Source organism: Carcharodon carcharias, chromosome 14 (genome assembly GCF_017639515.1).
Source record: "Carcharodon carcharias isolate sCarCar2 chromosome 14, sCarCar2.pri, whole genome shotgun sequence".
Taxonomy (NCBI): domain Eukaryota; kingdom Metazoa; phylum Chordata; class Chondrichthyes; order Lamniformes; family Lamnidae; genus Carcharodon; species Carcharodon carcharias.
The window spans coordinates 30,720,297-30,734,782 of NC_054480.1; the positions used below are offsets into that span (position 1 = coordinate 30,720,297).

Below are 14,486 nucleotides of genomic sequence, written 5' to 3' on the forward strand. Positions count from 1 at the left end.
GGCTAAGGGCAAACTTTTAAGCAGTTATGTCTTATTAGCACAACACCTATTTAGTGCCTGTGTGCCTGTTTTCAGCCTTTCATTAAAAGAACCCTCTGTATGTTTATACCTCTCCTCCATCCCTCTTCAACATATTTATAATGGAGTTTATCTATTGAGCCTCAGTTATGTCCCAGGAAAATCTCAGCAAACAAATAGAAACATATTTTTGCTTGTTATCAGTTATAAGATAAGGCATTCAAAAAATGAACATACAGTACTTCAAATGGATTCTCCTGACCTGCACCTTCCAAATTATCTTCTTCTACAGCAACAAAACAAGGAATATACATTCCTCTAAGGCTGGGAACATTTAAAAGAAAGAAAGGTTAGTTTTTTCATTTTGGCAGAAGGTTTGTGTGGTGGGTCCTATGCATCTCAATTCACAGAACAATATCTTCAGGGTCAATCTAATTAACATAATTGTGGTGAGCCCCCACATGAACTCCTGGTTCCTCTGGCAGGAAAGAGAGAGCAAGGCCCAGTCTTCACCTGGTGATTAATTTCATACCCCTACCATCATGAATAGAACTCTTATATGCACTCTATACGAAGAATTAAGTATCTGTTATAATCCTTGAAGTGTTTGCTTACTTCAGCCAAAAGGATTGATTGGCTAGTTTGTTGATAAACACTGTAGACTGCTCCAACTAATCAATCTCAATGGAGGAATGCTTATAATTTACCACCTTGCTATAACAGAATTCTGGACTTCAAACAATAAGCCAGCCTTAGATAAATAAACTTTTTTGCTAGTCTAAGAATTATTGGTAGTGATGTTATTGAATAAGTGCTTAACACACTTGAACCAAATTTCTACCTGCCCTATTTTAATGGAGGTCATAAGCTTCAGAGTGGAGAGTGGAAATTGACGTATCTACATTAAGCATTCAAACAACATGATTGCTGTCAGTAATTTATACCCTCTAATCTAGCCATGGTTCAGTGGTAGCTTTCTTGTCTGTTGAGCCAGGAGATTGTTGGTTCAAATCCCAAGTACTGAGGGTGCACAGCATCGTTGGAATTGCCAGTTTTCAGATGAGATGCCTACCTTCTCAGATGTACATAAAAGACTCCAAGAATATTTCAAAGAAGAGCAAGAAAGTTCTCCCTGTTGTCCTGAGCAAAAGTTATCCCACAACCAAATCACCAAAGCAGAATCGGCTGGATTTTGTGAAGAAATAATGGTGATTCTATTAGTGCTCATTGTTAAATCAAATAGAAGCAGCTGCACATGCACAGTTAGATGTGGGAATCAAGAAGTTAGTGTTGTAGTGTTCAATGATTTGATTGATAAAAGCAAAATACTGCGAATGCTGGAACTTGGAAATAAAAATAGAAAATTCTGGAAAAACTCAGCAGGTCTGGCAGCAGTTGTGGAGACAGAAACAAAGCTAATGCTTTGAGTCCGTATGACTCTTTGAGCCAGGAGGTTGTGGGTTCAAGTCCCAAGTACTGAGAGAGTACGGCATCATTGGAATTGCCAGCTTTCAGACGTGATGCCTGCATTCTCAGATATACATAAAAGACCCCAAGACTATTTCAAAGAAGAGCAGGAAATTCTTCCTGTTGAAGAAGAGTCATATGGACTTGAAGTGTTAACTCTGTTCCATTAATAGTTTGATTGATCTGTGTTTGATTATGTTATTCTGGTAGCTGATCTATGTAACTGTACTTGATTGTTTAAGCCTGTGGGTGGAGCTAGAGAGTATAAGAAAACAGAGAAGCTCGCAGAGAAAAGACGAGGCTCCGATGTCTGTGTGTAAAAAATCCTGTAAGTTCTGAGATATTTTGAACTAATGTAAATAAACCTGTTGTAAATGTGAAACTAGTGTCATCTCTGCATTGCTCTGAGCTAAACCCAATGAATACATAACAAAATTGGTGACGAAGATCCATTGAGAAAGCTTAACTTTACTCCAGAACCATTTCTTTCATCACCGGGAAATCTTCCCATGTGGTAGGAGTGATTTGGCATTAGTGTCATCTCTGCATTAATGTGAGATAAATCAGACATGTAAGATATACAGCAAACCAGTGAATGCATAACAAAAACAGAAAGCATTGGAAAACCTTAGCATCTCTGTGGAGAGAGAAACAGAGTTAAAATTTCAAGTCCAATATCACTCTTCTTCGGAACTGGAATTAAATGTCTTCCTTGGGGCTGGGAGACATTGTGGCAGGGTTCACAATGCCAATTAGGGACTTAATTCTAGGTCAGCAGGGGTGCCACCAATTTTGCTGGGGGACTGCTGTCCTCATTAAATTCCACCCTGTACTATTTTCCAACAAAAATCACAAATTAATTATCTTACTGATAACTCAGTCTTCTAATGCTTGGGATCAGTCTCAGGGCTCCTTTCTACAGCACTTTTAAGGCTTGAAAGTTTCCTGGTGGCCAAAAATGGACAAAGTATTCAATGTTAATGTGTAGTCTGACTGGGCCACAATACAATTTCAGATTAGCATCCTCTAACACACATTGTTTTAGTGACATAGGTTTGGAAATCAGTCTCTGTGGTATCATGAAAATGCTTCATTAAATTCCTTTGTTCACACATGCCCACATTGGTAATTAGTAATTGTAATGATCTTGAACATCTGGTTTACCTGTTTAGCTAGAGTCTTTTTCAGAGCCTGATTTTTCACCTGAGGTGCACACCAGATGTTAGCAGAAATGTGCCCCCTGCCTGCCTGTTATTACCACTGTGAGGCCTGAGCCTCATTTACAGGCAACCAGCGAGCGACAGGGGAACTGCACTCCAAGGCATTTGAGGAAGACAGGAAATCAGCAGGCTCCCAAGCTCCTTTTTTTTTTGCATTTACTATATTTTTTCCCATATTCCCAGTTTACTGCTTAGACTTTCAATTTTCTATGTGCATTATAATGTCACAACACAGTGCCATGTTCCTGATGGGACTGACACTGAATAATTCATAAATAAATGCGTGGAGTGGATTGAAACAAATCTATTTCAAATTTAAAAACTGGTTTCTGTAATTATAGTTCATACCATTTTTGAAAATTGATTCTTATAATGTTTTCTTATCCATAGGGCATTTCCTGCACTGTTTTTTTTTATTATTTTATGGAATAAAATGAAAAATAATATAAAAACTTGCATATATTTCAACCTTCTTTATAATACATGAAAGTGCTGTAATGCGATCAGTTCTTAGAATGTACTAATGTAGATACACATCAAAGCAGCATTAGGATTTATTGGCTGTAGAATTCATGTGCGATTTTATGCTGCATACAGCTGAAATTTCACTCCTTGCTCAGGACAATGCAAAAGGTTGAACTATGAAAGCTGCTTTTGAGAAATCTCTTGCAGTGAAAGCAGTTAACTTGTTCTGTCCTTTTAGTGATACATAGGCCACCAGAAGCCTAAGTAACTTTTAATTTCAGTTGGCAATTTATAATTATGTGGGTTGACGAGACAATACTGTGTTCCTAATATGTAAAAACCATGTTTCAGGCATGAAGCTAGCTTGTCAGATCTAAGGTAGTGAAATGTCACCAATCAAATTGAGTTTCCTGAAAACAGTCTCTCATCTTTCTTTGTTGGAATGTTGCCCCAGATACCAAACTGAAGCTTTTAATACTTACTGAATATCTCACTCTAGATGCCACTGCTCATTATTGTACATTAGCCCTGATCTTATTTGATTTTCTTTGTCATAATGCCACACCTAGCTCAGTCTAGCAGTATATAACGTTAATTGACAGCACATTTCACCTTTAACATTGACAGGTTATTGTATCGTCTGTACCATTTTTTGTCAGCTGTGTAGCTAACTCATAAGAAAAGCTTTCAGTATGATTAAACTATCCAAGCAAAGCTGCTGAGAAATCTGAGTAAGTAGTTTCCATTTGCCTGTTATGAAGCACACACTCTCTTCCTTTAATAGCACAAATATACCATCCCTTATATGCTTGGACTTTGCTCTTTGGGGAGAAAGAAAGGATGTTGCCCATTACCTCGGGTACAATTGCCTGCAGAGTTTTAGCAGCCTTGTCAGTGGAGAGTTCTGCCCTCCAGCCTCTGTTTGAATTCACTGCCTTCTACAGGCGATCTGTGGTGTCTGTGAGCAGGGCAGGCAGCAGGGAAGCTGTTCTAGCCATACAGATTGAAGAAGCCTCATAGACAGCAAGACAAAAGACAGGAAATATAAATTACGTTAAAAATCATTGTGCAGAAAGAAAAATAAATATTGCACCATACATATAGGATCAAGGGAAAATTTAAAAGGGTAAAATACAAACCATACAAAATTATTTTAATTTTATCATTTAAAAATCTGCAACGTCAATTTTCTTGTGAGGAAATAAGAACTTGTAAAATTATTTTTTCTAGGGCCAGAGAGGTAGTTCAGAAGTAATTATGGCTTACTGCACAATTAAAACTCAGTTACTCTTAATTGTACGAGGCTTACATTTTTCATTGGTCTTTCATGCAACAATAGTGGATAATTTGCTTAAATTCACACTTTAACAGTGATTTATGTTGATTCCATCAGCAAAGACTGCAATATTGTAGCTTGTAGAGGAGCGGGGTACCACTGATAGTAACTTCAGATTTCTTTGTTGAACTGTGGATGTGCGAATGCCACAAGTTGTTTTTTGTATCAGTGATAGCAATGAGCGCTGGCAGCCTTGGCACCATTAGTACAGCAAAAAATTCAGAAAGTTTTTCACAAGATAAAGAGTGGATTGTTGGCACAATGGTTTTGGTGTAAACTGGCCACGATTCATATATGGTGCTTAAGATGACTTTTGTTTTCAAGAGAATATCAACAGCAGGTCTTCAAAAAATGAAAATATAATTAAATTAGTCTGATTTAATTCCCTGTCTCCTACTGTTCTGCTGACATCTGGTGAAATTTGTAAAATTTAAAGTTTAATGCTTGTTCCATTTATCAGTCGTAATCTTTTGGGAATTCACGATTTTTAGGCAAATAACACCAGTTTATAAACAGATGTGATCTTCTAACCAGTTATTTTGCATTTGACTGAAACCATGCATCAAACAGACCATATAAATTAAAATCATTATGTCCACAGCAATGGTCCATTAAAATCCCTATTTTAACATTTGGAATATTAAACCTAATTATATTGTCTAAATTTTTAAGTTTAAATGGCCATAGATTTAATAATGTTATTCTTTGGACGATGGTGAAGCTACATGAAAATTTCCCATTTCTCATTGCTCTGAGAAAGTGGGTGTAGACCTTCTCCTTGTTTTGCTGAAATCCTTAATGTGATGGTGCTCCCATTATGGTATTAGAGAATTATACCACATTAACGCAGGGATGAAGAAGAAACAACAAAACATGTCCAAATCTCAACGGTATATGTCTAGGAAGGGAACATGAAGGAGATGGTTTTTATAACAATAAAGATTCTCCTGTGCTTCTAGGTGGTAGTGGTCACAAGGGAGACTGTTAAAGTAACTTTGGTGAGTTGTCCCAGTACACCCTGTACATTGTGCACACTGTAGCTACAGTGGTAGTAGATAGGTGGATATTGAATCCAGCTACATGGGCCTCAGTCAAATGTACTTCTGTGGTCCAGATGAAATCGAGCTTCTTGAGCACTGTTGCTGTTGCATCTACCCAGGCAAGTGGTGAATATTCCATCACACTCCTCCCCATAAGCCTTGTAATTGGTGCATAGACCTTGAGCCACTCAACCGTGAGCCACTCATCGGACTCTAGCAATTTTCTGTGTCAAATACAACTCCAGTCATTGGAGAGTTTTCCTTTTGCACCACCGCCTCCAATTAACCTCACCCCAGTTTTTCCTAGTGCTCTCCGGTACTGTACACAGTTGAGTGTTGCATGATGTTAATGCTACTCTCAATTCTGCTGAGCCATCTAGATCTTTTGTTCATATTTGGATCAAGGCTGTGATGAGGTTTGGACCTAGGTGGTTCAGTTGGAACTTGAACTGAGTATCAGTGATTTGGTGATGCTTGATGGTGTCAATGGTGACTTCTTCCATCACTTTCAAGATTAAGAGGAGACTGATAGAGCAGTAATTGTTTCGGTTAGATTTGTCACTTGTTTTATGGACATGCATGGATAATCTTCCAGGTTGTGAGAAAATGCAGTCTTATAACTGTATTGGAGCAGCTTGATCCGGTGAGTATCTTGCTCTAATAAAGCCCTTCAACACTACAAACGGTCTATAACCGTTGCTGCATCCAATACACTTGATTGCTTCTTAATTTCATGTGGAATGAACTGAATTGAGGAGAATCTATGATAATGGGCGTCTCAAGAGGCATCCAATGGGCATCCACATCGGGCCATCCACTCAACACTTTGGCTAAAGACACTTCAGCCTTGTCTTTTACATTTGTGTGCTGGTCTCCAACATAGTTGAGGATGGGGATGTCTCTTCAGCCCCCAACTCTTGCTACTTCTCTGGTTATTTGCTACCATTTTCAACTGGATATAGCAGGGTGCCAGAGCTTTGTTCTGATCAATTGATAATGTGACTACTTAACTCTGTTCATATCAAGTGCAGTGGTCACCTCTACCTTGGACAGACATGTCTTCAACAGATTGATTGGTGAGGATGAAGGCAATTAAGCTACTTCTTTGTGCTGATCATCGCCTGATCCTTACCCTGTTTAGCAGCTCTGTTCCGCAATGATCAAGCAACTCAGTCAGTGCTGATTACTAACAATCTGTTATTGGGAGTGGAAAATTAAGTCCCTCACCAAGACTACAGACTGTGCCCTCAATTCCCTGAGGGCTTCCTCCAGTTGATGCTCAACATGGAGAAATGAAGCTTCATCTATATCAGATGAGATATGGTGCGGTAGGTGATGATCTGCAAGAGGTTTCCTTGGTCTGATGATCTGAAGCCATTGGACTTCCTGGTATCCAGAGTCATGTTAAGGACTCTCAGGGCTACTCCCACCTGACTATGCATCATTGTCCTCCCACTTCTGGTGGTTCTATACAGCTGGTGGGACAGGACATGCTCAGGCATAATGATGGAGATCTCTGGGATGTTGGCTGATAGATTTGATTCTAATAAAGTCATAATTAAATTACATATCTAAAAGTCTTTGCTAACATTAATTTAATTAGGTGAATAATTACAATGTTAAGATTTAATTTCAGTTTATTTAGAGAATAGTATTTGTTACATATAATGAGAAAAATTGTAATGTTGATTTTACTTACTTTTGTTCAAAAAAGATGATATTAATTGTCAAAGAGTTCACCTTTTTCCCCTAGATGATCATTCTCGATTGCGACTTCAACTGCTAGATGGAGATCCCCACTCAGATTATATAAATGCCAACTACATCGATGTAAGTCAAGTTCAATCATTTAATGTGCGGAGTAGTAACAATGTTTAAATCCAGATACTGTAAAGCAGAGCCTCACAATTCTTTACATTATGCAAAACTGTGCAACCTTGCTGGGTTTTTTTGTTGGAGGTTGGGTGGGTGCTGGTGGGGAATAATTAAGATTTCTAGCCTGTTAAATCAAATCTGCACCCCTTACTGCTGGGGTCCAGAACTTCTCGGTAAGTGGGGGCAAGCACATTTTGCGCTCTTCCCTCTCCTGTGATGGTTGCATGATACAAGCACACATTGTTTGACAGCATTATACAAGCTGGTAGAATTGGGAGCCCCAGTGGTTTCCCAATAGCAACAGAAAAGTGACAGAATTCCTTTCTAATGAATTAATCTTAAACTGGAACAGCCTGACGCAGCAGATGTCCTAGGAGCACTGTCAATAGCGTAGGTCCCTGCACCCCTAATGGCATTTCCCCATCTCCAGGGGTCCACACTTGGTCAGCCTAGCAGGGGGAATTTCTCTCCTACCACATTTCCATCAGCACAACATCCCACCAGGAATTTTGGGTCTCTAAATTCTTGGAAGTGTCAGATTATAATTTATGATAGCTGCAGCAGCTCTCAGCTCCTCATGTGAGCTGCTATTTACCATGATTCTGACCTTAATTCTAAATAGTTGAACAGATTAGGACCAATATGAAACTGCACTGCCAATTGGGAGCTTTGCCTACAGGTAGTGCATATCAGAAATTCTGTCTGTGGCTTTCCAGCCATCTTTTATGTGTCTTGCTGGTGGGTGAGGATCCTTGCCAGCAGCATGGGCTTGTACCTCTGGCCCTGTCTACTAGACATTAATGGAAAATTTGTACTTTACAGATCATTATTTTACAAGTACTATCTGTGAAGTTCCCCACAAACTGTTTAGATGCTTACATTGTCTTTGACGTGTCTGAAAGACAATATATTACTGAAGTACAAATAATTACATATTAGCATGAGTTTTATTTAGGTTTTGCCTGCATCTCTTTTTTCTATTGTTTTGAATAAGCAACCATCTACATTCCTTTGTATTTACTGTTACTGAATGTATAAATTTGTGTTTGAAATTTGAAGTTGCTGCAATAAATTTTATGAATTTGACTCCCCAGTGCAAAGCTTCACTCAATGAGGATGTTCATTAGGCATTTGTGCATTTTCTTTCGTTCAGTTTTGCATACTTCACCAAATTCCTCAGATGAACTTCAAATTAGATAGTGCTCTATGTGGAGAATATGGAATTTATAAAATCTACCCTTGCATCTAAACTGGGTTCATTACAAAGATCTTTTTGTTTTCTCTTGCTGTTCATTTGGATTCCTCTTTGTTTTTCAGGGTTACCATAGGCCACGCCACTACATAGCTACTCAAGGTGAGGATACAGAAGACCAAATCCCTATGCAAGGCAGTATTTTGTATGTTAATCTTAATGTTCCATGCTTCACTTTATTTGTAAATATTCAAAAAAACTTGCCTCCCAAAAAAAAATTAGAAAAATGTGTTGGTCATTTTAAGTGTTTCTGTTTTGGTGCAATAGATAACCCCATTAGAATCATAATGTTTGAGAGAAGCACAGTGTAACTTTATAGCCACACCTTCTTGGATCCAATAGCTACGCGGTGGCATTTTGTGAAGCATTTTTGCACAGAACTGAACTTCGGTTGCTGAAGGTGCCTAATAGGATTTAAGTTATAACTGATGCTGAGACAGGCTTGCATTTCAGGACTAATGAAAGAAAACAACTTCATAATGCTCAACACTGACGACAAAGTTTGAAAATTTTCGAGCAATAAAACTGGAGAATATTACCTGGACTAAGATGTGTTAGGTATACTAGCCTGCAAATGCATGTGCAAATGTAACTGCCAGCATGCAAAAGTGAACAACGCAACCTTTCCATGTGGGAATATGTATTGTTCACACTTGCCGCCTATATTTCTAAGTGAATGTAGTTTTTTTTTAACTTGGGAGCTTCTACTATCATTATTATTGGCTGATATATTTTTAAAGGTGAAATGTCATTCCCATAGTCCCTTATTTATTTTTATTGATATTTAAGAATAGCTGGAAACTAGACACCCAGAGCCTATTGGGCAATATTATGAACAAATATATTACTGCTGCTAAAATCCTTCTTTGCTAGGGAGCAAAGCTACCTACCAAAATCTTTTCATCCTACCACTTCCCTTCTGGGAGTCAACTTTAATTTGTTTCCCCGGGCATGAACAGGGTGGTAACTGGCTTATAATGGAGTCAGTGACCATACCTCCTTGTTAACCCCAACAATGGAGTAAGGACTATTCTGAAAGGGGTCTGCCTCTGGGCAGCGAAGGTACCTGCCTGTTTCACGTGATAGGCCTACTTCAATTCCTAGGATCTTCTTTGTCATTTTAGGCTAGATATGGTCAGAGCATGTCCTATGTGTGCTCCAATTATTTCCATAGGTGATCCGGGAAATATGATTGCAAGATTATTTACCCAAAGCATCAGGAGTGTTCCTCTGAGCCCCATTAAAAAGTAATCTGGGCTGCTGCTGCCACAGGACCTCATTTTCTGCTATCTCCCCTCCCCTTCTGCCCTCGCCCCCTTCCCACTCTTATGTTGGTGGTAGCTGAGGCGGCTGATGAGGCTGATGCTTCGAAATTGTGCCTGTCCTTTCACTATAGGTACGGCTGAATGGCCAAAGAGCTCCATGGATTGGCCACATTAAATTCAGAATCGACCCTAAGCTTTAAAAACCTCCTCAAAACTATTTTTTCAACCGTGCATTTAGTCAACTCTCCTCCTGCTACCAATTGAGCCACTGTGAAATGCTTGAAGTTGTTTCATTACAACTAGAGATGTTATAAAGATTATTTGATTTCTTCATTTGCTGAACGATATTGGTCCTTTTTGAAGATTTGGCAGAATTTAGAGTTAATCAAGAAAGTCAGGAGTTGTCTCATAATATTTTTGGGAAAAAGACCATGTGGCATTTAAAATCTTCATCAGAAGATTGATATATTTTAAACTGGAAGTAGCTTCTGACAAAACACCATCAATCTTCCCCAGTACCTAAATAGATTTCTGCAATTTAGATTGCATGATGGACCCGCCTTTTTCTATCCCTACAGAAAATGTATATTAAAAATGAGTGCTCCTCAACAGCTAAATGATTTATAATCTGTAATATCTCTACAATTTTCTAAAGTATCATAATTGAATTCACCGTCTCCTTTAGACCTTCGCTAAAGGGAAGGGCAGTCAAGACATGAAATGATAGTTGGCTTCTGCCAGTCTTGTTCACTATTGTACTTATCTTGTTTTTCCACTCCACCACAAATGTGGAATATTCAGACCTGTCCAAAATTAGTTCTGTCCTTGCTGTGAAGCTATTCAAGTCACAGCCTAATCTTGTGATAATTTTATTGGCGGATCTATCCATCCATCCATCCATCCATTTTCACACCCCTTCTCCTGGTGAGGGTTATGGTGGCAGTAAGCTGAGCAGGGCCGACCAGACTTCCCTTTCCCTTTCAGCCACAGATTCCAGCTCCACCTGGGGGATTCCCAGGCGTTCCCAAGCCAGTCAAGAGATGTAACCCCTCCAGCGTGTCCTGGGTTGGCCTCGAGGTCTCCACCCAGTGGGCCGTACCCGGTACAGCTCCATCAGGAGCATACCAGAGGGCATCCTTACCAAATGCCTGAACCACCTCAACTGGCCCCTCTCAATCCAGAGGAGCAGTGACTCCACTCTGAGGCTCTCTCGGATTGCTGAACTGCTCACCCAGTACCGGAGAGTACACCCAGCAACCCTGCAGAGAAACCTCATTTCCATCACCTGTACCCGCAATCTTATCCTTTCAGTCATTACCCACAGTTCATGACCATAGGTTGAGGAACATAAACTTGCGTTTATATGTACCTTTAGAATCCTCTGATCTTGTTAGAACAAGTACTCTGTTCAGTGACAATATTGAAGGATCTTTAGTTGTAGATTTAGCCTAGGAGACAAGAAAGAAAAATGGAAATTTCACTTAACTTCCTTTGGAGGAGATATGTTAACTAGTCAAATTACCCAGACTTTTCTAAATCACTTCCTAACTCTACTTGAATACAATGGCTGGAATTCAATGTCAGTAAGTATGAGGTGAAGCATTTAGGTGGAATGGAAAAACAACGGTAACTCAACTCTTGTTGGCTGATGGGCTTGTATACAGCACCCTCCCAGAAACAGGTCTAACCAATTGGATCAGAGCATTGTTTGAGCATCTAGGTGTGGGGTTGTGAGGCAGCAGAAGCATTTGGAGATACATGCTCTCACAGCATTAAAGGCAGTACCCATGCTGATAAGGTTATAAAGTAAACATTTAATGGGATTTTATGTTTTATGTCAAATGGTACAGAACATAGTCACAAGGTAAGGATGAGCCTTTATAACACTTTAATAAGATCTAAGTTAAAATCCTGTGTACAATATTGGGCTCCATTATAGGAAGGATATTAAAGTGTGGGTACAACACAGATTCACTGGGATGCTATTTGGTACAAAGAAATACAAGTAGGAAGAAAGGCTTGAAAAAATGTTTTTTTTCTGAAGTAATCAGATTAGGAAGTAATATGAAAGAAGTATGGACAGAAGCAGAATGTTTCTGGTAGTAGAGGTTTAGATCAAAGATGAAATGAAAGTGGTTTAGAATGGAGGCAGGAGAAACATCTTCACACAGAGGGTTGTAAAGCTGTGGAATTTTTTTTTGCAGGGATTAGTAGTTGAGGCAAAATCAATGTCAACATTCAAGTTTGGATAGAACAGGCTGATGAAGGAAAAGGAGTTGAAAGGAGTTGGGAATGGGACTGACAAATGTGATTAGCACTGTTTGGTCCCATAGAGGGTAAATGCTGATAATGGGGTGTTGGAGTCAAATTAAAAGCTTTGCTATTGTAACTTATTGTAACTTGTTTTTTTTATCGTGTGGTCTCCCATTGGGAAAGTAGAGCAGGGGCTCTAGCTATGTTATTGAAAGTATGATTCTTGTCAAAGATGATACTTAAGTCTGGATTTTCACTCTCAGGTCAGATGCGCAGAGTCAGGACATTTTTAAAGCCCAGTAGAGCTAAGTCCCTTAACAGCTTTGACAGCTCTTTGACAGCTTTGACAGTTCTAATGAGTCAATGCACTTTTTACACAGATCATGTCTACTTTTAACAATCCCAAAGGACACCTGACCTCCCCCAAAGAGTAGCTTAACACCCCAAAGAGCATGTGACCTGTCCAAAGCGTGTACGGGGCCATATCCAAAGGGGTACCTTATGTTATAATTTGCTCCTCATTCACTGAGTAAAAGAGGAATCTGGAGCAGTCTTTCCTTAACATAGGTTTATTCACATAAGCCAGAGGACACAGGCACAGACTCCCTTTTTCTCCTCCCACACAGGTGGGAACCAATTCTTATATATATCTAAGAATAATGCCCTAACCTTTCTTCAGTTACTAACAGCTGCTCTCAATATGCACTTGATTGCAACATTAACATCTTACCTCTTCCAAGTGAATTCACAAAGTTCAGACCTGCTTCTACCAAGTCTAATTTGCACACTTCAGGTTTCAGACATCTACCTCACCAAAATCACATGATTAGAGGCAGATTCTGACTTATATAGGCAGCTGCCTCTGTGAACCATGGCTGAACCACCCAATTTTATCTAATGCATTGTACTACAATTGTATCTAATCTACTCTGTTCAGCCTCCTTATGATTTTGAACATCTCTATCAAATCTCCTCTTAGCCTTCTTCTTTCCAAGGAGAACAGTCCCAACCGCTCCACACTACCTTCGTAACTGAAGTTTCCCATCCCCTGGAACCATTCTTGTAAATGATAAAGAAGGGAATGCAAATTCCCTTCACACTTTACATGCTAAATCAGCATCCATGTTTACTCATTAGCATTTCAAGCACATTTCTACACCTAGCTTCTTTTGATAGTTCCAAACTTGTAGTCTACCTGACACCAAATGTAAATAAATCACACAGACAGATCCAACTATACTCACATCCATAAACTTACATTACAATAAACCAGAAAAATATTATAAAAATTACTATACTTTCATAATACTCTATTAATGGTACCAAAACTAAAGGACTTTATCAACCTGCACCTGGCTTCTCCCACATAAATATTGACCAATGGAAGAAGGTAGACTATTTTGCTCTTTATCTAGTGGCCTATTTCTCACTGTATTTTATCCAGTGCTCCATCGTTCACAGTAATTTATCCAGTACTTTGTTTCGCTCTGCAATTTATCCAGTGCTCCATCTTGCACTGCAATTTATCCAGTGTCCTGTCTCTCACTGTAATTTATCTGTTGCTTCATCTCTCACTGCACTTTATCAAGTGCTCCATCTCTCACTACACTTTATCCAGTGCTCCACTTCTCATTGTAGTATATTTTCCCTTATTTTTATTCAATGTATTAGTAGTTATCTTATATTTATGGAACCTAGGTTTGGACTCTCCCACAAACAGAAGCATTCTGTCCACATTTACTCTGATGGGCCCACTCATAATTTTAAAGACTTTTATCAGATCACAGTTCTTCTTTTTCTACTATTTTCAAAAGGAAAAGCCATGATCAGCTCAATTTTTCCTGAAAGCTGTAATTTCTCAGTTCTCGTTCCCTCCTTGTAAATGATTTTTACACGTTATAAAGTTCTTCTATGTCCCTTTTATAGTACGGAGGCCAGAACTGTACACAGTACTCCAAATGTGTCCTGCCCAGGATTCCATATATGTTTAACATAACTTCACAACTTTTAAAACGTATAACCCTGGAAATAAATTCTAGTGCTTTCTTAGCATTTGTACGTGTTTTGCCAGCCTACAACGCTGCTTTTAATGACTAGCTTACCTGTATCCCTGGATTCCTTTGCTCTTCGACCCCGTTTAATTTCTTATTTTCTAAGGTGCCAGAGATATTTCTATGTTTCTTAGTGCATTGTGCATCGCCTCTTAGTTTTTAAAAAAATTTTAAATTCATTTGCCACTGAACCACCCAGGCTGCAGGTTTTCTAATGTCTTTGCACAGTGGCCCATCTCTCACT

General features: G+C 39.0%; 1 protein-coding gene across 1 annotated transcript in view; it reads left to right on the forward strand.

Annotated features, from left to right (window-relative positions):
• The window catches only part of ptprt (protein tyrosine phosphatase receptor type T), a 1,444,026-nt gene that overhangs the window by 1,331,583 nt on the left and 97,957 nt on the right, over nt 1-14,486 (forward strand). The window contains exons 20-22 of the mRNA XM_041204432.1: nt 311-367; nt 7,300-7,376; nt 8,739-8,775. Of these exons, the coding sequence (XP_041060366.1) occupies nt 311-367; nt 7,300-7,376; nt 8,739-8,775 (171 nt within the window). The remainder of the gene's footprint in view (nt 1-310; nt 368-7,299; nt 7,377-8,738; nt 8,776-14,486) is intronic.